The sequence below is a fragment of the Benincasa hispida genome, chromosome 3 (genome assembly GCF_009727055.1).
Source record: "Benincasa hispida cultivar B227 chromosome 3, ASM972705v1, whole genome shotgun sequence".
Classification (NCBI taxonomy): domain Eukaryota; kingdom Viridiplantae; phylum Streptophyta; class Magnoliopsida; order Cucurbitales; family Cucurbitaceae; genus Benincasa; species Benincasa hispida.
The window spans coordinates 29,708,932-29,734,270 of NC_052351.1; the positions used below are offsets into that span (position 1 = coordinate 29,708,932).

The following is a 25,339-nucleotide window of genomic DNA, read 5'->3' on the forward strand; positions in this document are numbered from 1 at the left end:
TATATATATATTCTTTTACTTCCAAAAAGCAACCATCAACCCATAATTAAAGTAATATTTTATGTTATTATGTCACTTTCATATAATTACATTTCACAAGTTTATTCTAATTCAATAATTGCAATGATTTATTTTAATTGATTCATCTATCTCTTCTTGTATCTTTATTTACTGTAATAGTTTTATATATTTATTAATTGTATTGAAATGTTAAAAGGCTATGGAAGATTTATATTTTAGAATAAATAAATTAAAATATGAAGGTACTTTTATTTTTTAAATAGACATTTTAGTTTAATAATAATTTTTGACTTTGTTGTTTTTTTAATTTTCTTTTAAAAAATTCCTATCATAGTCGCTCATACAAAAAAGATTTATCAAAATCAAATTTCAACAAACTGTCTCATTTTAGTAAATCCTAGTAACAGTTAAAAAAAAATCTTAAAAACGTGAGAAGTTATAGTTATTATAATTTTCTTTAGAAAATGATTTAATATATTGGATCTTAATATAATAGTTAATATAATAGGAAACTATATTGGATCTTAATATGATCCCACCGTAGGAAACTATATTGGATCCAAAAATATATTGGATCTTAATATTTATTTACTTTTTTTATTAAATAGAGATATATAATTCTTATGAAATATATATATATATATATTTTTCGAAGGGTAACCATCGAAGAAGTACCTCATAATAAAAGTAATTTATATTCTTGTGTCACTCTCTACTAATTTTACTTCATAAAATTTTATTCCAATTATATAATTTTACATTTTAATTATTTCATTTCACGTAAAACATTTACTAATTTGATTCAATGAACATTGAATCAAATTTAAATTATATTTTAAAACTTTGTCATAAAAATTTTAGTCACGTGCTACCTTCCAAATAATGTTTATAAATGTTTCAATTGCTAAGCATCTTCAAAACAATACATAAAAAATAGATACAAAGTATTATTAACTTAATTATATATACACATTATATCTTTTTTCTTTTAAATCCCTCCATTTTTCCACTTCGATCAACTAGATTGAATTGACTCTTATAAAAAGAGGTTATTTCTCATCATGTTTGATGTAAAATATAATGGATTAAGAATCACGAAACATAAACAACCAATAATTATAATAACCTTTAACACAAAAGTAATATTAAATCGAATTCTCACCTCTATAATTCATAAACAATTAAAAATAAATAGATAAAACTTGAAAAATTAAAAGAAACCATACCCAAAAGGGAAAATAGAGAACTGTTCAAGGGTTTGTATGCAAAAAAAAAAAAGAAAATCATCTTGTGATTACCTTGTGTTGCAAGGGGAATGAAGCACAAAAGAAACAACAAGAGAAGGAGAATGTGACTGCATGTGATTTTAGCTGCCATGCCTAAAATCTCTCGCTGTTTTTCTCTCATCAAAGTTGGAGCAATTTATAGATATACCACTTAACCTAACTTTATACTGTTCTCTAAATACTATTCTCTCTTATGGAGTAACAATTTTAGCTAAATTCTAAAAAAAAAACAAAATTTTAAAAAATTATTTTTTTAGTTTTCAAATTTTGGCTTAATTTTAAAAAATGTAGTTATAAGGTAGAGGTGTTTGTAGATTTAATTTTCAAAAACCAAAAACCAAATTATTATCAAACAAGACCTTAGATATCTAATTAGATAATTTTAATATTTATGATACATATTAGATGACATGTGCAGGATAAATATCAATTTTGTAAATTATGGGGATTATAAATTATTACTTATTAATAGTTAAGACTAAATTGTTACAAAATTGAAAGTTTAAAGATTAAATTGTATTTTTAATTCATTTAAGTTTTGAAATTTAAAGATAGTGTTTTATAGATTATTTATCTAAAGAATTATTGTATCATATTAAATTATTTATGCTCAAATTAGTTTATCTTGCATTTTTTTTTTAACAAAATTGGAAATATGAGAATTTGAATCTTCGGTCAAGAGAAGTCGTACATGTTAATTAAACTAGGCTGACTTTGACTAATATACATATAAATATATATATTACTGCAGGGTATCTGAGTTTTTTTATTTTTATTTTTTATCATAAATTTCATCTATTCAAATGGATGACATGACATGCTTTCAATTCTCAAATACCATTGAAATGAATTTTTTAGATTATGATTTAAATAAAATCAAGTAGTAAAGAAATTCATTTGAACATATGAAAATAATTTACGATATTGCTGTTTATTAAAACTAATATTTGGAATTCAAATTAAAGAGAGAATCGTCATTTATCCTATCCTCTAGTTTCGTTTGTTGCGATCTAATCCTTTAGTTTGGTTGTTTGTGCTTATAAAAAATAAAATTAATAAAAATTAAGTTATAATTTATATAAGACTCGAAACATTTGTTGACGTTTCTTTTGTTTTAATAAATGGTTCATTTTGGCCTTAATTGATTAAAAAAAACTATAAAGTTATTTACTAATAATTTTTAATTCTTTTTAAATGATTTTGAAATCGACAATATTTTTTATACAAAAGTCACATTTTAATCTTCAGCATCATTTGATATCTTAGAATAATTTATAGTTAAAGAAAAATATATTTGAATGGTTAGGTTTTATTTTTATTATTGTTATTTTAGCGAAACAACATGAGCGGTAAATTCAAATATCTAATTTCTACATTAAAGATATCCATTATTTAATTCAATTAAACTATGCACATTTTAATAATGGTTAGCACAACCATTTTTAGAAAAAAAAAATTCCAAAATTTTTTAAAAGTTAATATATGTATAACGTATGTTTGCTCGCATATGTGTGTATTTTTAAAATTAGAAAAAATGGAAAAGTAATATTGTAACTAAAATAACTTATTATAGAGAAAAGTCATCCTACTCTCCATTTTTTTTTTCCTTTCTTTAGAAAAGCTCAAATGATTTCTCATGTTATAATAGATACATAAATGTTTGGATATTAAATTTGTAATTTAACCTAATTTAAATTAGCTAATAGCTACATAGTTACAATTAATTAAAATAGTCAAGTCGACTAATAAATTCAATAAAGTTTTACAAGGAAAAATTTTCCGACTAAATTAAGTTTGAAGTAATTAATTGTTTTTATCCAGAAAGATGTATATTTCAAGAAAAATGAGGGTATTAATCAATAATTAGCCAAACATGCCTATTTTAATTATTATGTTAAAGTATGGTTTAGGATTGTGAAGAAAGATAAAACATATATTATTTGAAACCATGAATTAGGCTAAGTTCCATCAATTTCACTATATTATCAAAGTGGGAATGTTGGCTGATCTTGCATTTGCTACCCATCTACTCCAATGTGCATGGTGTCTCCAAAATGCTTACACTTTGCATCAATTTTTTTTTTAAGGAAAAGGGCATTGAAAAAGATATATATAGTTATTAGTATGTTGTCGAACTTTCAAATAGGCAATATTTTATTATTTATACTTTCAAATGTTCTATAGTAAAAATAAGTAAGATTAAAGAAAGGAAAATATAAGTTTTTGAATGAGTAAAATATGATTTGATGATGATGTATAGGATTTAAAGAAAAAAAAGAAGAAAATAGAGATTAAATTGAAAATGTTCTGGTTATGAGCAACTCAAAGACAATAAATATTTTATCCGTTAAATTATGTTTTGACTTCTAAAAAAATATTTTTAGTAAGAATTTCTCTTTCTAACAAATGATCCTTACATAATGCAAAAAAAATTATTTATCTTTAAGTTGGATCCTTCGTCAACAACGGTTGGAGGAAATTTTTTAGGAACTGTTTGGTTTAAGGATTTCTAGATGCTTGAGATTAAAGGAGGTCTAGGAATAAGATGTTTGGGAATCAAATATGATTGTGTTTGGTTGTGCATGAGAATGCTATCAAAATTTTATGAACAAAAATTGTGTTTGTGTATAATTTATGACATTAAGCAAGAAAATCTTATTATAATTGTGTAGATTAATAATTTAAGGAATAAAAAATATTCAATATATCAATAAAAAAATTAATTAATTGTGAATCAATAATAATTATAATTATAAATATTTGAAGATTATAATTATAAATTATAAAATATTCAATAATTTAATTATAACTATAAATATTTAATAAATTTATAATTAAAATTAAACAGTTAATGCATTTAATGAACGTCATACTAATTATAATCTAACACTTAATCATTTTTATTATTAATTAAGCTCAACATTAGTAATTTACTTTTAATTAAATAATATAAGAAAATATATTTAAATGGACAATATATTATATAAAAGGTGAGATAAAAATATGATATATTAAATTAAGAATACTAAAAATATTTGGAAATATGATATGTTAATAATGAATGGAGTAATAAAAAATAATCATAATAAATAATTAACTTCTTTATAAAATAATAAGTGATGATATATGTTCATAATGAATGATCAAATTAAAATTAATCTTCATAAACTATTTGATTATTAAAAAACAATAAAGTAATAAATTATTATTATTGTAATACTAATAAATTTAACTAATTCTAGTTTACTAATTAATATATTTAAGATATTATTAGTTAATAAATTAATATTTATGTAAAAAATAATTCAATTCATTTAATAAATTTTATTATAAAATAAGTTAAATAAATATTTTAATATTATTATTGATTTATTCAAATAAATATTTATATCATTTTTATTAAATTAATATTAATTAATTAATTAATTAACTAACTATATTCAAAGTGAAATTATATGTAAAATGAAAAATCGATAGAGAGAAGAAAAGAGAAAACTCATAGTTTTGGAAGGAATAGAAAACCCTTTTATGTGTGAGAAATAAAAATGCCTGAGAATAGCTTATTCCCGGTAAAAAGGTGAAAACTCTAAATAAACATGGGAATTGGATATCTATGTCAATTCCCAAAAACGTGCCAACCAAACGACCCATTAAAAATATACCCAAAAATTAATGAACTAAAATAGAATTTAAGATTGGTTTTATTTTTGCGCATAGATTAAATATGGGTTTAGCAGAAAATACAAGTATATTTTTTAATATAAAACCCTTCAATCTCTCATCTATATTAGTTGAGCTTAAATACATCAGAATGAGAAAAGGGGGAGAATTTTTTTTTAAAAAAAAAGACTATATATATATAATTATTAGAGTCATTATATGATGAAAAGTACTCCACCCAAAACACACTTATTCTATTGCATATCCAAAATGCCCTAAAACACGAGTGACACGAAATACATGTAAACATCAAAGACTAAATGTTGAAGTTTCAAAAGACAAAAATTACAAAATGGGAAAAACTTTTCAACCATTAATTAGAAAAGAAATGAACAAAAGTCAAATCAAATATGAATTTGAAATTGGGTTAATTAATGAAGATATATATATATATATACCTTACATTGACGTTGAAAGGCAAGGAAAAAAGAGAGTTGCAAATCATATCTTCTCCCATTTACAAAGGTGAATGAAAAGAGAGGGCCACAAATGGCCTTCACTAATGTCCCTAGCCATTTGGCTCCAACCAACCCACGTCTCCTATTTCTTTTTTTTGCCTTTGCATGGTCGATAAGGGCAAGCCACACTTTTTCCCCTATAACCCTAATGGAGTGGTCAAAGTGATATATGGTATATACCACTAAACATATATATCAAAAGCCAAATCAAAGAAAAATTCTCTCCTAGAATACTCTCGATTAAAATTTCGACGCGACGTTTTCTAATAGTTAGTTTTACGAATTATTGATATATTTAAGACTAATATATAGTACTTGAAATTAATTAAGCATAATGGAATGTCGGCCGTAACATAAGACGAAACTTTTCTCAAACAAATGACCATTGATATAATAGTCATGTAATGTCCTGAGTTTAGAAGAGGGGACATGAATGAACCAAATCACATTTGAATGAGAGGGATCCCGAAAATATGAAAGTATGATTAAGAAATGGTTAAAAGAATTGAAAGTTACTTACCTATACCAACAATGTATACCTTCCTTTTCAGTAATTTAATTATAGGAACTTTAAGGTTAAGTGTGATTACCTTGGAACAATTTTATGTTGGACCACCTCTTAAAAATGAAATGAACCATATTTGTATTTTGATCGACATGGATTTTATTATGATTAGTATTTAAATTTATGAAAACCAGAGTACTAATTACTTCATTGAAACAAACAAGAAGAAAGGAGTATACACCACTTTATTTGATCTGCCTTTTTCAAACTAAAAGAATTAGTATATCTAATTCATTCAACTATACTTGTTGGTCTATTTTTCTAAATTTAATATAATGAATTTCTTTTTAGCTTCTCTCACCAACTAGCGTTTTAAAAAACACCATTAATTTAAGAAAAAAAACATTCTGCAAAAATTAAATGATAACATTATTTTTTAAATACAATTGAGAGCGAAATTCAAAACCACAAATCTCGTGATTACTAATATATTAGTATGTCAAATGAATTTGTGCATTTGACTAATTCTTGGTATAGATTTATTGCACTTAATTATTTTTAATGCATTCTAAGAATAATAATAAGGAGAAAATGGTGACTACTTACTTATTCACTATTTATGCATTCTATGAATAATAATGGAGAAAATGGTGATTACTTGCTTATTCACTTTAAGAAACTATAGCTTGCCGACAATAACAATCATCAAGCTGGAAACTTTATAGTCTTAAAATATTGTTGGGATAGACAACAAGTGATATTGATATGGACGAAAAGAAGAAGAAAAAAATCACCAAAAAATCTTCTTTCTTCTTTTTAATATATATCTACAGTATCTAAAATGGGGGAGAAACTTTTTATACTATATTTTAAATTCATGTTTTTGAGAATCACACGTAAAAAATATTTAGAAAATAAAATTTGAACTCTAATTCAAATTAAAAGAAAAAAATTAAAAAGATATCACATTTTATTTTTAGTGAGAATCACACATAAAAGGAAAAAAAAAAAAATCATCCTGATTTGGTTTCATCTTGAAAAAATGTCAACAATTCTAATCAATGGTCTTCGAGTTGCATAAAGAGAATGCTCTTAATGGACAATACTAAAAACCTCCTAATCTTAAAAGATCATCTTATTAGATGATGAACCTGTTGTGAGCAAGTTTTTTTTAAATTTCTTTATTTTTGGCAATTTTTTTCTCAATTGAATGACAATATTTACTTTTGTAGGGAAATACATCATTTGATAATTCTCTTTAACAATTTCTTTTACACTTCTTTATTTTTATCAATTTTATTCTCAATTGAATGACGAGTATTAATTTTTGTGGGAATACATCCTTTGATAGTTTTATTTTTCTTAATTTTTTTATAATATTTTTTCAGTTATTTGATTTTACCTAATTTTTTTTTTTTTAAAATCAGGATATAAAGATTTAAGAAGTAAGGTTCAATAATACTATTAAAAATTTCAAGGGGTACAAAAAGTCAAGAGTATAATGTTTTTAGAGAGATCATGAAACTTTGTGTAAAATTCACATGGATGTTTGGAACATGGTGAATTCTTTATTTTTTTTTCTTAAATCACATTCTAAGTTTTGAAATTTATGCGTATCCGTATAGTTTTTATTTTTCTAGTGTCTAATATTTATTTCAACATTACATATTTGAGGCTTGAGAAATATCAAACAATTAAAGTTATTTTGGATACAGGTTTTGCTTTCACCTAAGAATATTCAAGTTTCACGAATTTAACAAAAAAAAAAAAAAAAAAAGTGATTGTTTTAACAAGCAAAAACATCGTATCCATGAGTGATCAACTCCATCAAACGACAATAAAAGTCAATCTGAAATTCAAATTGCTACTCTAAGATTCTTTTTTATTTCAACTCATACATGTACGTGTTCCAATTAATAAAATAAAATTTAACAATTCAATACGTTTATTATTAATTCTTCTAATGAGATTTATTCAGTCAAATGGTTGATTTTCTATGAGAATCTTCATTGAGAAAAACTATTATTAAATCTTGTAATAAAAATAACACAATATTTTCATACCGAAATTATCTAAATATTCAAACATTTGAATTTGAGAGGGTTTAAACATATGATTTAAATTCAAATATATCCAAATATATCATAAGTTACCAAACAAAACTTTAAATTTAAATATTACCCTAATATATATATATATATAAACAGCCAAAGTAGATGGTCAACCGAATTTATCGACTAATTTCGGATCAAATAAATCTAATTGTTTCTATCTAAAAGTGTAGCAGTGATAGTACAAATCGAACATAGGAACTGTTGATGTTAAATTCCTCAATTAAGTTGTTAACAATTCTAAGTAACGAAAGGGGAGAGTTTGAGATTGAGTTTTTTTATTGCAAAAACAGAAAAATTAAAGAGAGATTGAATTTGAATAATTAAATTATCTAGCCTAGGCTTTTGAGTTAATTCTCCAATTTGCAACTTGATCATATGTCCATGAATAATTCTTATATCATCTTCCCTTATCCAACTCATCTAGAAAAGCTAGGTGAGAATCCAAATTATTTAATTAACTAATTTAATTAGATGAGATGCATCCTAATTAGTTGGCTGGACATTAAGATTAAAGAATTTTCTAAGATGAATTTTTAATAGGAAACGTCTAATTAGTCATTCATTCAAGGTTAATTAATCAATGTTCGTCGTTAATATCAACTCACAACTTACAAGCTAATTTAACCTATCATTACTTGTGGATTAATAAACAATTAAATGTCATGTATTGCAAATTAAACCTCAGGCAATAATCATACATCCTCAAGCAAAAACAATCATAAATGTTCGTCATCAAAGAAAGATTGAAATGCAATACAAGGAATTGTTACAAACGATCTAAACCTCAAAAGTGTGCAAAATGAGGAAAACTACTCTATGCCTAAACCATAACGAGTACCTCAGCCCATAATCTTCATGATGGACATCGAAGAATCGTCTTGACACATGGATAGGCCAAAAAGTAGAAGAAAGTAGAGAGAATTCAGATGGGAATCGGCTAGGATTGGACCCCCTTTGACCTAGGCAACTAAAAATCCTTATATAAAAATCGGGCTAACATTGACGGAAATAGCACGTAGATAGACTTCCGAGTGCTGCAACGCTATGTGTTTTGCACCAAAATTTCCCTAAAAAAAAAAAAAGCATTGCACATGGCGCCAAGGATGCTAGGTAGCGCCGTGGCACTATGCCTCAGAGGCAAAATGGTAAATTTGACATTTTTTTCCCGGTTGATGCATTTGAGCTATGTTTTGGCTTATTTTAACTTCTTCTCGTCACCAACGCTCCGTTCTACCTCTTTGGTGCTTGATACCTACAAAATCATCAAAAAAACATATAAAACCAAGTAACGACCTCGAATTAAGCGGAGCAAGATAACACAATTGAAGTGCTATCAGTGAGCTTAGCTCAGCGATAAGTTGCATGAGTTTTCATCCTAGAGGTGGAGTGAAAGGTTCGATCCCCTATCCTAAAGATGAAGATATTTCCGACCTCATCTTCATTTAGTTTACAAAAAAACTTCCTCCACCCAATTGATTATTTGCTGTCTCTTTTTTTAGGTGGATCTCTGCAAGAAAAATGAACTACTAATGAAAGCATGAGTATAATTTAACTAACCTACAGATGTGTTGGTCATTGACCTCCATATTCGAGGACACAGTCTACCTACTATCTAAAATGTTGGTAACCATGGCCAACGTAGTGACCAACGCTACTTTTTTCTTGATTGAAAAAGCTATGCTTGGGCCTATGGTTAGTGTAATACATTTTAGAAAAAAATAAATTTTCAGCTTCTAGGTTTTGGATTTAGTTTTCATTTGGTTCCTAAGTTTCAAAATGTTACACTTTTAGTCTTTAAATTTTTAGTGTGATTTCAATTAAATCCTTAGTTCCAAAATGTTTCAATTTTGCTTTTGAAATTTGAGTTTTGTTTCAACTTGGTCATTATGTTTCAAAATTTACACATTTGGTCTTTCCTAAGTTTCAAAGTTTTATACTTTGGCTCATTTTTTCCAATAATTGGCGCGTATACTTGTGGTCGGTAAAAATCAACTTTGTTAAGTAAAAAAGAAAAAGTAAAATTTACCAACTAGATTTACATTTTTTTAAATGAACTAAATTACATATTTTTAGTACAAACTAAATTTACATTTGAACGCAAAACTAAATTTACATTTACCTAAGGTAAGATAGATTCATGTAAATTAGCCGTCTTTTTTTTAAAAAATGTAGATAATGTAACACCGAATTAGGCATTTACAGCTCCAAAATAATTAAGCCCTATGGCCCTTCCCCATTTTTACCTGCAGCAAACGCACCGTTTGTTCAGTTCCCTCATCCCGCGCTCCTTTGGGATACAAACTAACCTTCCCCGAAATGGAACTGAATGCATAAACATTAGGGCGTTGCCGTTGCCGCTCCTCCTCTTTAGTTGCTCCGACACGGTTGCTCCGCCACATTCCGATGTCCCAGCCGATCGTCCTTTCCGACGAGGAAGACCGGAACTCTACACCTCTCCCGATCCGCTCGAAGAAACGTCGAACTGAATCAGATGTCTTTCCAGGCATAAAATCAACTGTTCTAGTGCTTGATGATGATCCGACTCCACAAAAATCCAGTCGCAACTCGGCGGTCTCGTTCGTGCCAGAGACGCCTCTCTCTCCGCCTCCGAGTTCTGACGTCGCAATTGTTAAATGTACGAAGGCGAGATTGAACTTGCATGCTAGGGTTTTGACTTCGGACCAGAAGTTCGCTGGTTAGTGGATTTTATTCTCTCGGTTGTTAATTTTATGATTTTATCTAGTTTATTACTGTTTCGGTTCGCCGCTCGTGACGGTTCACTTAAATAATTTTCCCGCGCAGTAGTTTTGATCATAGCAACTGTGTTGATGCTGGCTAAGAATAGTCTGAAATAGATTGGCACCGTTTTGTTTGAATTGAACCCTCAGGAATCAGTGGATTGATATGCTTGGAGTCCGACAATGAGTCTGAAAGTGATTCTCAGAAGGAAAAGTGTGGACCGAGTGAATGGATCGGTTCTGACTGTTATGAGATGAAGAACATAGGATCGACTTTTCAATTTGACTCGGCAGGATCGGGACCTTCTCTTGGTAGGTTCATGTTATCCTTAGTTTTCTTCCCTTTTTTTGTCAATTGCTGCAGTTCTTACTGAGTGTAACGGACAGAAGTGTGTTCATTTCCGGACTCCGCTATAATTGAAAACTATCGACATTAATGGAAGGGTTTTGTCAGGCAATGATGATCTGCAGGAAATTTCTGGGGATACGAAGCATTCGACTTTTGGGCAAGATGATGATATATATCAGGTGGATCCTCTCTTGAAGCGTGGTCATAATATCTATTCTTTTCTGGTGATTGAATATGAATAGGAAGTAATAACGGCTTATAGGTTTAGTTATTAATGTAGCGTGGCGCATTATGAAGCTTAGATACTAACTAGACTGAAAACTGCATATACATGTAAGAACTGAATTGATTACTTTGGCACTGCAACACTTGTTGGCCTCTCGATTTAGAGAGATGCTTGTTTGGATGCTTTCGAACATGACATTGTTCTCGAGGACGTACTTGAAAATTTGGGAACATATTCAAAATTTGAGTTAGAATTAGAAACATTGAACTTATTTGAGCATATTAATGTTGTTGTAACGGATCTTAATTTTCTTTGCATACTTGTATTACAGGACACTGAATTATAGAGACATATGTTAAGTTGGTTTTGGGTTTCTTTTACAAGGAATTGTATTGTTTTAATATGTATTTTCAACATTATCTCAGTTTTCAGTTTTCGTAAATAAATATTTGATCGAAAATTACTATGGGGGCTTGGTTCTATTTTGAAAATTACAAATTGGGTTCTATTTTGTATAGTTGGAGCCCCTTTATTTATGGACTCCCTTCTTTTGTGGCCTGGGTTTTTTGTATGCCCGTATATTCTTTCATTTCTTTTTTCTCAATAAAAGTTGTTATTTCTATCAAAATACCATATGAATTTTATAATTTTACCATATGAATTTTATAATTTTCTGCAATGTGTCTGTAATTTTCTTATTGAATGCATCCTTCTCATGTGCATGCCGAATTTCCTTTTAGCATTCTTGTTTCTTGTCCTTGCTCAGTTTGAAATTATGTTGCTTATGCTATTTGAATTGTGGACCATGGTGACGAATTATAAGAGATCATCATATTTTTCCGCAACTTATCACATTGTGTCCTTTGAATTTCCACAAGATAAATTCTGTTGTCTTTAATTTGTACTATCAAGAATATACTTTTCAATTGTTGTTGGATCTGGTTACCACTGCGGTCAAATTTTCTGTGCCTGAAGCTACTTAATGAAGCTAAGTGATCATGTCAGCTTCTAGCCAGCTTAAGGGGAAGCTAATAATTATTATTATGGTCATATATTTCCCTTGTCCTTCCTTGTCCTGTCTTTATGGAATCTTGAATGGTTTTATATAAACTTATAATTTAGGGCTGGAGTCGTTTAGGGAACATTAATCCTGAAATGTGAAAACTTAAGTTATTCATCAATGACCACAAGAGTTGTTTCTAGAATTTATGCTCTTCTTTTTGTCCTTTAATCAGTCATGAATTCTGTGAAAATAAGTTGGATGCTTTATCAGGTTCATGATTATCCTGAAAAGGAAAGTGTTGGAATGGAGCAGAATGATAACAGTATAAAAGCAACTGGAAGGAAAGCCAATGCTGAGAAGAACAAAAGCATTGATAAAGTGATGAGGAAGAAGGCAACTAAAGATGACAAAATTCGCTTAATGGAAGAGAAGAAAAAAAAGAAGGAAGTAGGTTCTGATTGTTCACCCTGAATTTAAAGATAAACTGGTAAATCTTTTGAGCTAAATCGTTGGTGATGATGTCTGACATAGCTAGAGAAGTTGCAAAAGGCGGCACAAAAGGCTGAAGCTGCAGAGATGAAGAAAATGCAGAAAGAGAAGCAAAAGTGGGAAAAGGGGAAACTTGCGTTGAAGTCCATTGTAGCAGAAATTGATGCAAAAGTGGTGGAGTTGGGATCAGTTGGTGGTGAGTCCTCTAATTTCTATTCACTCGTTATTTCTCAAAATTTCAAACACCACCTGGAAACAAATTCATTGTCTTACCATAGGTCATCTGCTAACAAGGTTTGCTGAAAAAGGGATTACATTCCGTATCAAATCCAATCCAATTGAAAGGTCAATTTTGTGGACTATGAATGTTCCAGAGCATATTTCAGAGGTAACAAATGTATTCTGCTAATATATGTGTGTATATACCTAAATATATTATTTACCTTTATGATTATATGTACATGTATGATATATTATTATGTCGGGTGTTCTTTTGGTAAAAAGAATGTCCACATTTTGGCAAATTTTAGTTTCTCTGCCAATGTAGATTTGTCCAGTATAGTGGTCTCATTTGCATTCAATTATAAATTTGTTGTGCATAATCGTTATTGTTTAATTTTTAACAATATTTTAATTTTTTCCTATAGTCTTCAAAGGGACTGGAGATTTCATATATATTACTAGTGTATGAGGCGGAAAATTTTTGTGAGCTTCTTAGCAAGGAGTCATTTATGGATCACGTTGCCAGAGTACGAAGCCATTACCCATCTTACACCATCTGTTACCTCACCAATAGGTTAATGGCATTTATCAATAAAAGGTGAGGGTTTGTACAATTCTATTCAATATGACGTTTCTTAATTAAAGAACCTTGTATTAGAAACAAGTTCGAGATCCTATAAATTATTTTACATTGTAACTTGAAAATTTTCTAAATCTGTGAGTGTCTACTACCTCAATTATTTTCACGAGATGACGACCTGACACTACTACCTTTGTATGTTAGTTTTTTTGTCATTTGCACATGCATTTGCATTTTAAGTCACTTCTTAGCTCGCTTTCCATTTTTCGCTAGCTTGTTGTAAATCTTGATATTTGATGCAATCTTACTGTAATGAAAGTTTGTGACGCACGGCTAACACATGGTGCAGTACAAGTCTATCTGATTGCATGTCTTATGTAATCTTAGAATTATGTCCCATTTCAAAGAAAAGTTCTGTCTATATATATGTGTGTATATGTATGTTTTGCATTCTCTTTGCAATTTTGGAATCTTTGCCTCCGTTTTCCTTCATTAATTGTTTAATAATTTGAAGTTGCAAGCTTGAGATTCTGAAAATTGTAAATTTTGAACTTTTCAGGGATCAAGAGAAGTACAAGAACTCAGCATGCAGTAATGATTGGATACGTCCACCTGTTGAAGAGGTTTGAATAATAACCATGAACGTATGAGCACAATCCAGGTTTTATACTTCAATGCTGCAGTATAAACTCATGTTTCTCTCGTGTTTCATCTAGGAATTGGCAAAATTGTCCACGCACTTTGTCAAGGTACGTTCTAGGCAATGTGTAGATGAAGCTGAGGTAGCTGACCATATAGTTGGTTTGACATGTGGTCTGGCATCCTGCCAATTCAGGTGCTGAATACTGTTCCCAGATTTCGGTCTAGCATAACTTCTTGAAGCGTGAAAAATTATTTTTCTTATAACCTGGCTTCAATTGTTTCATCAAGAAACTTGGCTTCAATTGCAAATGTAAAGCGTAAATTAGTATTGTGAAGTAGGATCGAGTAGAAAGGATCTTTTGTTTATTGTTCATCAATTCCATAGACCAAACTTTGTATGAAAAGAAGCCTAAATCATGGATTCCTGTTAAATACTTTAGATTTTACATTGGTTCCATTGCTTTTTTGACATGATATGTTGGCAAATATGGACTTAGGCTATCCTCACACCCAAGTACACTCTCTTTCACATATTTTAATCCTTACTTAGAATTATCTATTTACCTTTGCTTGCTTGTATAATTCAGGAAAAAGCTGACGCATCTGTCTGTCAATGCAAATGGATCCATTATACCCAAAGATTGTGTTGACAGGAATGTGATAAAGAAGAGCTTGTGGTGAGTTTTTACCATCTTTTACCAATTAATTTAAAATTTTATCAACATATAGTTTAACTATTGAAGCACTTGCTTGGTATATATTAATGAATATATTGCTGTAATTGAGTCACTGTCGTCTGTCACCAAACGGCTGGGTCAAGAGCTAAATAGAGCAGTTGTCATACATTTGATCTCTGCATCAGTCTCTTTTATGTTGAACACTATTCTAAACCATATAAATCAAAATCAAAGGTATTTTATTCCCCCCCCCCCAATTACCCTTGTTCTGTACTTCCCATTTTTTTTTTTTTTTAAAATAGAAAACTCTGAAAGACTTGTACTATAATTATATACTACATCTCTACTTTCTTCTAAGAAGTTGTAGGTTAGAATCCCTTGTCCCACATGTCCACATGTTATGTATTACTTTTTTGACTACGTTATTTGTCTTCTTTTTGTGTAGTCCTTAACTTCTTTTAATTAGCTTCGTTGGGATAACATTATCCATATGAATGGAGTTGCTTTTGTAACCAGGTTAAAAGCCTTGGTAGCAATTCCAAAGGTACAACCACGGTTTGCCGTTGCAATATGGAAGAAATATCCAACAATGAAATCTCTTTTGAGTGTGTACATGGATCCATGTAAATCTGTGAGTATGAATAAAACTATTTACCTTATCCTTGGTTCCACAAACTAGAAGTTATGGTAGATAACGTTTTCGTTTTGGTCCATTCATGTTAACAGGTGCATGAAAAGGAATTTCTGCTGAAAGACTTGACGATCGAAGGTTTACTTGGCGATGACAGAAGATTAGGAGAGATGTGTTCAAAGAGAGTGTACAGGATACTTATGGCTCAAAATGGAAGCATGAGAACTGATGACGTTGAGGAGGGTGCTGACTTGTTCAGATCCCAATTGTCGTAAATCAATTATCATATCTTATTAACACACCATTATTTTAATGCAATAGCTCATTGCGAGGTTAACCGTCACAGACAGGTCGAAGGACTAGCGTGCCGGGTATGTTACTTGGTAGTCTGCAAGGCAATTGTCTGTCTAGCGTCTCAGAGCCAAGGGTAAATAAATATGTTGTTCATTAACCATTTTTTGGATGAAGAATACCTGAGTGCTCTTGTGAACAAGGTAGAAACTGGAAACAATTATACTAAATGAGCTTCTCGGTTCTTGTGTATAATTTATTTTTCTTGCTTTATCGAAGAGCAATTTCAACTAAGTGGGAAGCCAACACTTTCCCTTGAACTTTGATGTTCATTGACGTAGAGTTGAACATATATATGCCTCTTTTCTTGTAGTGTTCATAATTTCTTACCAAATCTTTTATATACATCTGAGAAATGCACTACATTACAATATAAAGCTATAGTGACTATCCATATTGACTTCCGTTATTTGTATTGAATTGCATTTGGGGTTGCATATACACAAATGCTTATGTTTTGAATTGGGGTATAAGCAAAAACTGGAAAAAAAAATGCTTATACCAACAGAAACAGGTCGGTTTGGTGGTTTTGGGTTGATTATGCTATAGTGAATCAAACTGGCTTACATTCCTATTTTGAATGTCATAACGGAAATTCTTAATATTCTTCAATATTTTGTTAGTTTCTAACCATCGTGACTTAGTTCTTTTAACTGAAGCTTTGTTACTATATTTAGAAGTGAATTGATTGTCCTATAAATATTTAGGGAAAATATCAATTTTAACATCCGGATTGTATCAATTTAAATCTTAAACGAACAATTGTACAAATTTAAATTATAAATTTTGAGAATTTGTATCAATTTAAATCCCAAACTAATAATTATATCAATTTAATTCAAGTAGATTTAGGTTGTCCTTAACATGATATATAATTTCTTACCACGGAGTGCATATTGGGGTTATGGATCTTTTGTCTATCCTCATGTCCCTCCTGTATGGCTACTTGGGGCCAAAAAAAAAACAGAAAGTTTCATATAGAAAAGTGTCGTAAATAAAAGGTGATAAACTATTTGCATCTTGTTTGAGAATTTCACTAAAACTTTTGCATCTTGTTTGAGAATTTCACTAAAACTATCTTTTCCCTCCATTGGTTAAAAAATCACGAACTAGATCTTTTTCCAGACAAAAAATCAAACCCTTATAACGTTATTTTCTTACTCCAGTACTAAAACAATCTATTTTTTTCAAAAAAAAAAAAAAAAACAAAAGAAAAGAAAAATCAATTACACTTATAAGTTTTCATATGCTAAGTCCTTGCACTCGAAAATAGAGAGAATATGCAACAGCACTAAAAAAAAAGATAAGACGACGATGATGTCAGTAACGAACAATAATTTGGTAATATTATTTTCCTCACAAACACCCTGCTTCCTAACATTCCAATTCAAGGTGATTTCTAATAGAAAAAGTTGTGGTTTGAAATCAAAAGTATTAATTCAAAAGAAATGATGATTGATTTTGATATCATCTGAAGCATTGCATTCATACAAGTGGATGTTCACAGTGTAGGGATTGTATATTCTTAACAGAGAGCCAACGTTTTGATTGTGACCCAAATCCAATTAAATTATGGTAGGCCATGCCCATCTCTCTAATCCAATTCACCATCATCCTAACTCCACCCTTTAAAAGGTTTCTACCACACAGAATACCCACTAATTGGTGCTCCCACCAACACCACTTGTGTTTTGAACAACTCTTTTTCACCCAAAGAAATCTTACCTAAATGAACAATGGATCTCTTTTAAAGTTCCTGGTTTTTTTTCCTTTTTGACGGAGGTAGAATGTAGAAGTGGGATTAGAAACTTTTGGTGAATTAATTGATTTTTCAGCTTAATGAATCATGTTTTTACAATTGTCTTGGATTTAATGATTGTTGTATCTTCAATGAAACAACTCAAAATTCGAATTTTTTGTATGAATAACCCTTTCAAGGGTGCCTTTATGATTTATGAAATCTAACTTTATGCTTACGTTAGAGTGCAATAACAACGTTTTATACAATATCTCACATTAGGGATGATCATATTTATCGTAGCCCTAATGCGATCATCATGTCTATCACGATCTTCATTTTTTCACATTTTTCAGTGTTTTCCATGAATATTGCAGTAGAATGGAGAAAAATGAAATTCGCGATTGCGATGACCATTATGATAGTGCGGATTGACATAAGCATAAGGTTCAATTTCATTTATTTGTGAAATGGCAGGTCACTAATCATTTAAGAAATTGAAAATGGATCATCTATAGAAAAATTCACACGACTTTATTCACATTATTGATATTGCTTTATAAATGAATACTAGTGGACTATAAATCATTTTTCCATGACCTGACTAAAAGTAGCAGCAGCGTACTACCAGAAATTCTTTCCATAAACCTGCAGTAAAACTTCACAGTTCAAAGTGATGGTGACAATTCTTTTTCATGATTGAAAAAAGGAATATATTAGTAAAGTCGTACTGTCTATCAAGTATAATTGCAATAAATTGATCAAATATAAATCATATTGTTAGTTGAAGTTTCTTCTTGGAAGCAATGATGTAAAAGGTTTGCTCTCAATTTTTAAGTTTGTGTTAAAAAGTTCCTAAAGTCTTCAAAATTTTAAGCTGTATCTAATAAAAAAAAATGTGTGATAAATTTCTAAGCTTTTAATTTTATATATAATAAATTTTGTATTTTTAATTTTTCATCTAATGGGTTTTTTACCTTTTCAACATTTTTTGAAATTCACAAATCTATTTTAGTGTCTTATTAGATACATAACTTAGTTTTGTTTAATATATTGATTAATTTTAAGAAATGTTGAACATGTTAGGGATTTATTCGACAAAATTAAAAATTCAAGAGTCAATAAGATACTTTTCAAAGTTCGGGAAGCAGATACAAATATGAAAGTTAAGTAGGTAAATCCACAATTCAACCAAAATAATAACAAAACAGAGGCTCTGTTTTCTTCCCTCCTTTTCCATAATTCCACCTCATCACCAGCTGTTTTATTTCTTTAAACATTTACCAGAACCACATAGTAAATCGTTCATAAATTCATTGAATAACAAAATGCTTATACAATAATTAATTACTCTCGAGTCACAATTCTTGATGTGACATAAAACAATGATTTTTTGCTATTCAAATAACACTTGTTCTAAAATGCTTTCACTGTTGAAATGGCAAAATGTAGGACCATAATATGAAAGAAAGCGAATAAGATCTACTTATAAAGGATACAAGAAAAGTTCCTATTTTACCCTTTTATATGATTTATAACCAAAAAAAGATCTAGTAGCATATATTTATAGGAGAGAAGACATACTTGTGAACCATATACAAAGTTTCTAATAATGGAGAGAAGCAAAACATTTAGTGGGTCTTACTCAAAAGCCTATGGAGATGTGAGGTTTGGATTTGAGGACAATCCCAAATCCTACAGCTTCAATGGAACAGTCAACAAGGAAGATGTGGCCAATCCAGAACTCAAGAGAAGGCAAAGAGTAGCTACTTACAATATGTATTCAATGGAAGGAAAGCTGAAGAAGTCCTTAAGAACCAGCTTCAAGTGGATCAAGAACAAGTTTTCCCACAGCTTTTATGATGATTGAGTTGAAACTTTTCCTTTTATAAACTATTTTGTTTCTCTGTATATTTGTTCATCTCCTCATACTCAATGAAGAGTAGTGTTTCAAGTTGATTGAGACTACAAGGTTATAGCACTTCTAAATTATATGTAATAACCTCAATTCTATGGCTATCTCATCCACAAGCAAAGTTCACTATACAACTGAACAGTAGTGAGCATCTAGCATGGATTTAGTGAAATATTATATGTTATTTACATAGTATGGATGTAGCAATCTTAGCATAAGCTCATAAGTTCCAAGCCTACAAGAAATAAATATATCATTCATCAAATTTGGAATGATGTTTAGCTTCAGATACCAGAATAATAGATGGCTTTCACATTCTTCCTATACCATCTCCTGTAGCCATAATAGAGGTTCCAATTTGGATAGAATGGACTACCAAAATAAAGAAAGTTATTGTCTTCGCCTATACTTTTTAAGTACTGCCTTCCCATATACATGGGAAGTCTTTATATATCTCTATCATTGAATTTCAAAAGCTTCATCAGAAGCCAAACAGAAGTAAATAAATCAGTATAAAAGCATTTTACTTTTATATGAATCAGAACCAGCGTTCTTCTTCCATTTTACAACAGGATGGCAGAAATTTGAACAAATAAATGAAGGCATCAGTTTAATCAAACAGTGTCTGAAGGGGGCCAGAGCAGAGCAATATACACCCTAAAGTAAAAAACTGATTATTATGATTTTGTGTAATGAGTAACAAATAATATAGTTCATAACATGCATGTGCAGATGGGCATGAAACAATAAATTTGACTGGTTTAAAGACCATTTTCACTAGACTACTATTCTCAATCTGTTTAATGGTGCATGGATTGCTCATGAAGATAAAGGCTGCGAAGATCCAGTGTAGAAAGAGACCTTTGGTAGTAAGTCAATGCACTGCCTTCTTTGGGGTTGATGATGTCTGTGATGGAGGCCTGCAAGAGTGTAGAAGCCTGCAAGAGGTTCGAGTTTTTTATGTTCTTAACAGCATTAGGATGACCTTCAGTTTTGGGGGATCTTTTCCCATGCGATTGAAGAATTGGAGAAAGGGACATTTGCATGTTCTTTACATGCTTAAATGATTTAATACTTGAGGAAATGCTGCTAGAGCTGCTCCCCGTCCACCGGCTATAAGTGCTCGGATGTACAATATTCTCCTGAAAATTTCAAAAGAGTTGGTCTTTTTTTTTCTCTTATAGTTCCAAGCTAGGGAACGGTAGATGAACAAATTCAACAAAGAAAATATCTACAAATGATCCATTTTGTTTGTGATGTTTTTAGGGTGTACCAATCTACAGCAATATTTAAATTAGAACAAATGATGGTCCATTGGAAACTTTTATATCAATAGGTCATCTGAGTAGGTAAAATTGAATATTATGCATCTACTTCCACTCATCCTGATCTCATTTATGCAAAGGAAGTTTTAGCCGGCAGTCTCAAATTTCTGTCGTACTATAATCTGACAGTGAAAATGAATGGTTATTCAAACGAAGATTTGAAGAAAATCATCATAGCAATTAATCTTACTTCTTACTGATGTTATTTCTTGAGAGGAAAAAAAAAAAAAAAAAGGAGAATGGTACCTCTTTCAAAGATTCAGAATCTCTTGCTTTTGTTGTATTAGCTACTTGCTGAGATGCAAGATGTGTTTGAGAAAGAGATGAGTGCAACTTTCTTGAGCTTCTTTGCCTAGAAGATGAAGAGATACAAGTTTTAACACATTAGTAATGAATTTCCACTGCTCTGAATCATATACAACCATTGTTTTAAGAGACTATGGAGACGTTATATGCTGTTCTTTATAATCCTAAAAAAAATTAGATGCAGAATTTCACATCTGCCATGCCTCCATTCAAGAGAATAGTATTGGGTTCAAAACACATAAAGCAGTTTCAGTTCCACCTTTGGATTAAATAGGGTCATGGAAAAAAAAACGCAAATATGCTGCTTAAGGAACTTTTGGGAAGACACAAGCATGTGACAGAAAATTTTAACAAAAAGAATATGATTTATAAATTGGTTGTTTTTATTCTTTCTGTCACGTATAAGATGACCAACTAAAAATTGAAATGAGGATGATAAAAAGGAACAGGCTCGCTCATTCACATATTATAGGGTGTATCACTTTCAAGAAGCATACTTCTTCCGATTTCTGGTTTTAGCTGGCTCGTCCTCCTTGTCCTTGTGGTAAATCACCGGTAGATCTGAGAGCTCACATGCCAGTGGATATACACTAAAGAACTGAAAGAAAAAGATAGCTATGAGAATAACATACTAGAAAACTTTATCATGTATAACAGAAAATAATAATAGTAAAAGAAAAATGGAAGAGTCAACAAACTTTCTACCCAATGCTTTACCATGATTTTCCAGGTAAAATTAAGTTTTACAATCTTTGAGTTAAGGCATGTCTTGTCAAAAGAAGAGTAGTCAAAGCAACATCGGGTACTAACCTTTTTATTATTGGCCCTTCATCAATTCACAGGACAATGTGTTCGAAACTTCTAACCAAGATTCAAAGCTAATGGGTTTTCTTGGAAGATTGGCCCGTGAAAAGAGTTTAAGGTTTAGGGCATTAAGTTCGAGACAATAGTTGCATCACCTGATTTCTATTTTGCTGTATGATTAAAAAATACTTATTGATGAATGTCACCAAAATATAAGATTTTAAAATATTGTCAGAAGTTGTTAAGTTTGAACCAAAAACATATAGCTCTTTTGTTTCCATTTAGCTCCAAATAAATATTTACCAATTACCACGTTAACAATTACAAAGGAGTTGATCGAATGTGCAACAAAAATTACAAAGGAGTTGAAGTTTATACTTGCCTCACTTTGAAGAGCTGATGAAGCAGTGCCACGGCGTGCTGGGTCTAGAGAGAGAAGTGTAGTTAAGAGATGAAATGAAGGTGTAGAAAAACCTGAGAGAGCCTCTGGGAAACCAGGTTGATAACTTTGTGGTGGACAAAAGCTTGCAGGTAGCTTCATTTTGTCCCAATAATCCTTGGGGGGTGAACCACAAAGCTTCCAGATTTTATGAAGTTGTTCGACCTGAATAGGGATGAAAATACATGAATTGATTTCCAGTAAATCACGGAAATCCTTTAGAGAAAGAAATCTATCTAAAATATTTAAAAACTAATGGAGTATTCTATAATAGATTTATGAACCATTGTGATTTCTTCATATTGCAATCTTAGGATTTTGAAGACTGAATGAAAACATTGAACATAAACTGGCAAAACACACATAAAATTAAAATTGAGATCAGTTGAAGTCCAAAAGGCAGGGGGATCTAAGATAGCACCTATCTTTCTTGACAGGAAGAAAAATGAAATAAAATGAAATTATCCTGACACTATCTATACTTCCAAAAAAAAAAAAAAAATTTACACAAGTAGACTGTAGATGTTATAAGAAGAAAATAATTGCAACACCTGAAACATAAGAAAGTGAGTAACAAGAAAAAGTAAAATTCTCTTAAAAGTGTTCTGTACCTAAACATCTAAGTTCCACAGGTTGTGTTTAGAAAGTCTCTACCTCTGTCCTCCCAGGCAAAATTGGCTTTCCAAGAAATAACTCGGCTAGAAGACAACCTGCACTCCATAGATCAATACCAACTCCATAATCTGTAGAACCTAACAGCAACTCAGGAGCTCTATACCAGAGTGTAACAACTCGGTTTGTAAGGGGACGTCTTCGCTTAGGAATGAAAAAATTGGCTAGACCAAAATCTGCAATTTTTAGCATCCCACTTTTATCAATCAGCAAGTTGGACGGTTTAATATCCCGGTGTAAAATTCCCCGGTCATGGCAATGCTGAAGACCAGATAGTAGTTGCTGCATATAGGCCTTGACCTGGAAAAAGGAATGCAAAAGGAATCCTGATGCTCATAAAATGCTTCCAAATAAGAACCTTTACCCTCAAAAAAATCTTGATGTGCAAAACCACAAAAGTTGCGCTCATATTAAACACATGATTGCATGATAATACTGGTCCTAATACTGAAAGCAGAATGTCACTTAGTCCTTTTCAATACTAAAAGAATTTCTTCCCTTGATTGCCACATTAGTTATTGCATCTTATTCATGTACTTCCCAGATCAATTACGAACAACAACTTTCTGAAGCAAACAAATCTAGAAATGATAAGTTAATATTTATTGACCAATTGCTCTAGAGCTGCCAGGAACAGGTAAAACTATACCTGAGCTTCCCTGAGCTTCTTGCTGAAACGAGATATTATTCCAGTCAAGTCGGACTCCATAAAATCAAATACTAAATAAAGACTGTATGGCATTCTTGATGTGACTATTCCTTCGAGCTTGATGATATTGGGATGATCCAGCTTCTGCAACACCATGATTTCTCTTGCCATAAATTTAATACTATCAGAGTCTGACGTGTCAAATCGAACCTTTTTCAAAGCAACAATCTTTCCTGTGTCCCTGTCTCGAGCTTTATACACATTGCTGTATGTCCCTCGACCTACCTATAAACCACAGACATCAGATTAACACGAATTTAAATGATGGCTTCTCCCTTATCATCCTTGATTTTTCTTCTTCTGTAACCACACGTAGAGCAATGAAGAAAACTGGATGTAACGAAAAAGAAACTCAAATGGCAATATGCGACAAGAATCCTCTACAAATATTAAATCATAATAATAACAACGAATCATGAGCGAAAAAGAAGAACTAAAGAGAAACCTAATAATAACCTTAGCCAATTTGTCATATGAATCGGCCCCCTTTGGAACCAAACCAGCCAAAGCATCTTTAGGAATATTTTGAACAAGCCACTTCGGCCAACCATCCACAAGCTCTTCTTCTCCAACATTTTCAGATACACTGATCCTCCTCGAAACATTCCCAACATCAACATTCCTCTCCTTCTTCGTATCGATATAAACCACTTTCCTGACACCGCCATCATTCACAAGAGCGGAGCTTCTCCCAACCTTGGCAGACCGATTCCGATTGCCACCGGCGACGTAATCGCGTTCGGCATTCAACTTGCGGACGCCGCCATTGGGGGAATACTCAAAGGATCTTGACTGAACACAGCCCATGGATCGTAAAATACGAAATCCAGCACCGTGTGATGCGAATCAAAGTTTCGGCGAAAGCTAGGCAGCATAGTGATGAAAAAATGGGGAAAAAGAAGAATGTATAATGGGGGATCGAATTGATGACTCTGGTAAAGAAATTGTGATGATTCCATCGTCCGGAAGCCGGCAGGGTTTGGAATTATGCCGAAAGAGAAGATGATCGAATGGTTTTTGTGGATCTTTGAGATGTCCGAAGCAGTGTTGGTAAAAAAAAAATGAGTCGTACAATTTTGGCGGGTGAAACGTAAGGGACAACTGGAAACATTCCCTTGCTTGCAACTTGTTCTAAATTTTATTATTCAAATAAAGGCTTTTTTTTCCCAAAAAAAAATATTTCAAATTGAGTTTATTCGACATTAATTGACGTGAATTTCCTCTCTAAAAGTCAAAAATTCGAGTCTCATCCCTAGTTGTATTAATAAAAACAATAAAATATTATAAGGTTTTTTCCTTTTTAACTATGTAAGGCTTAAATCTCTTGAATATATATTTTGGTTATTGTCATTATTTTCTTTACTATAACAACTGAACTATGTTCATGTTGATAGTTATTGTTCTAATTTTCATGTTAAA

General features: G+C 30.9%; 2 protein-coding genes across 2 annotated transcripts; one reads left to right on the forward strand and one right to left on the reverse strand.

The window, feature by feature from the left end:
• The first annotated feature begins 10,336 nt into the window (after positions 1-10,336).
• On the forward strand, positions 10,337-16,324 carry LOC120072623 (crossover junction endonuclease EME1B-like). Its single transcript, XM_039025039.1, has 12 exons — positions 10,337-10,799; positions 10,993-11,154; positions 11,297-11,370; positions 12,691-12,867; positions 12,952-13,105; positions 13,188-13,297; positions 13,557-13,729; positions 14,271-14,334; positions 14,428-14,546; positions 14,941-15,030; positions 15,547-15,661; positions 15,757-16,324. The coding sequence occupies exons 1-12, from the start codon at positions 10,508-10,510 to the stop codon at positions 15,934-15,936; spliced, it is 1,710 nt and encodes a 569-aa protein (XP_038880967.1). The 5' UTR covers positions 10,337-10,507; the 3' UTR covers positions 15,937-16,324.
• Positions 16,325-20,168: 3,844 nt separating this feature from the next.
• On the reverse strand, positions 20,169-25,016 carry LOC120072554 (probable serine/threonine-protein kinase At1g54610). Its single transcript, XM_039024942.1, has 7 exons — positions 24,377-25,016; positions 23,861-24,145; positions 23,194-23,511; positions 22,483-22,704; positions 21,794-21,894; positions 21,237-21,342; positions 20,169-20,807 (listed from the first exon to the last, which is right to left on the reverse strand). The coding sequence occupies exons 1-7, from the start codon at positions 24,725-24,727 to the stop codon at positions 20,466-20,468; spliced, it is 1,725 nt and encodes a 574-aa protein (XP_038880870.1). The 5' UTR covers positions 24,728-25,016; the 3' UTR covers positions 20,169-20,465.
• Between the last annotated feature and the right edge of the window lie 323 nt (positions 25,017-25,339).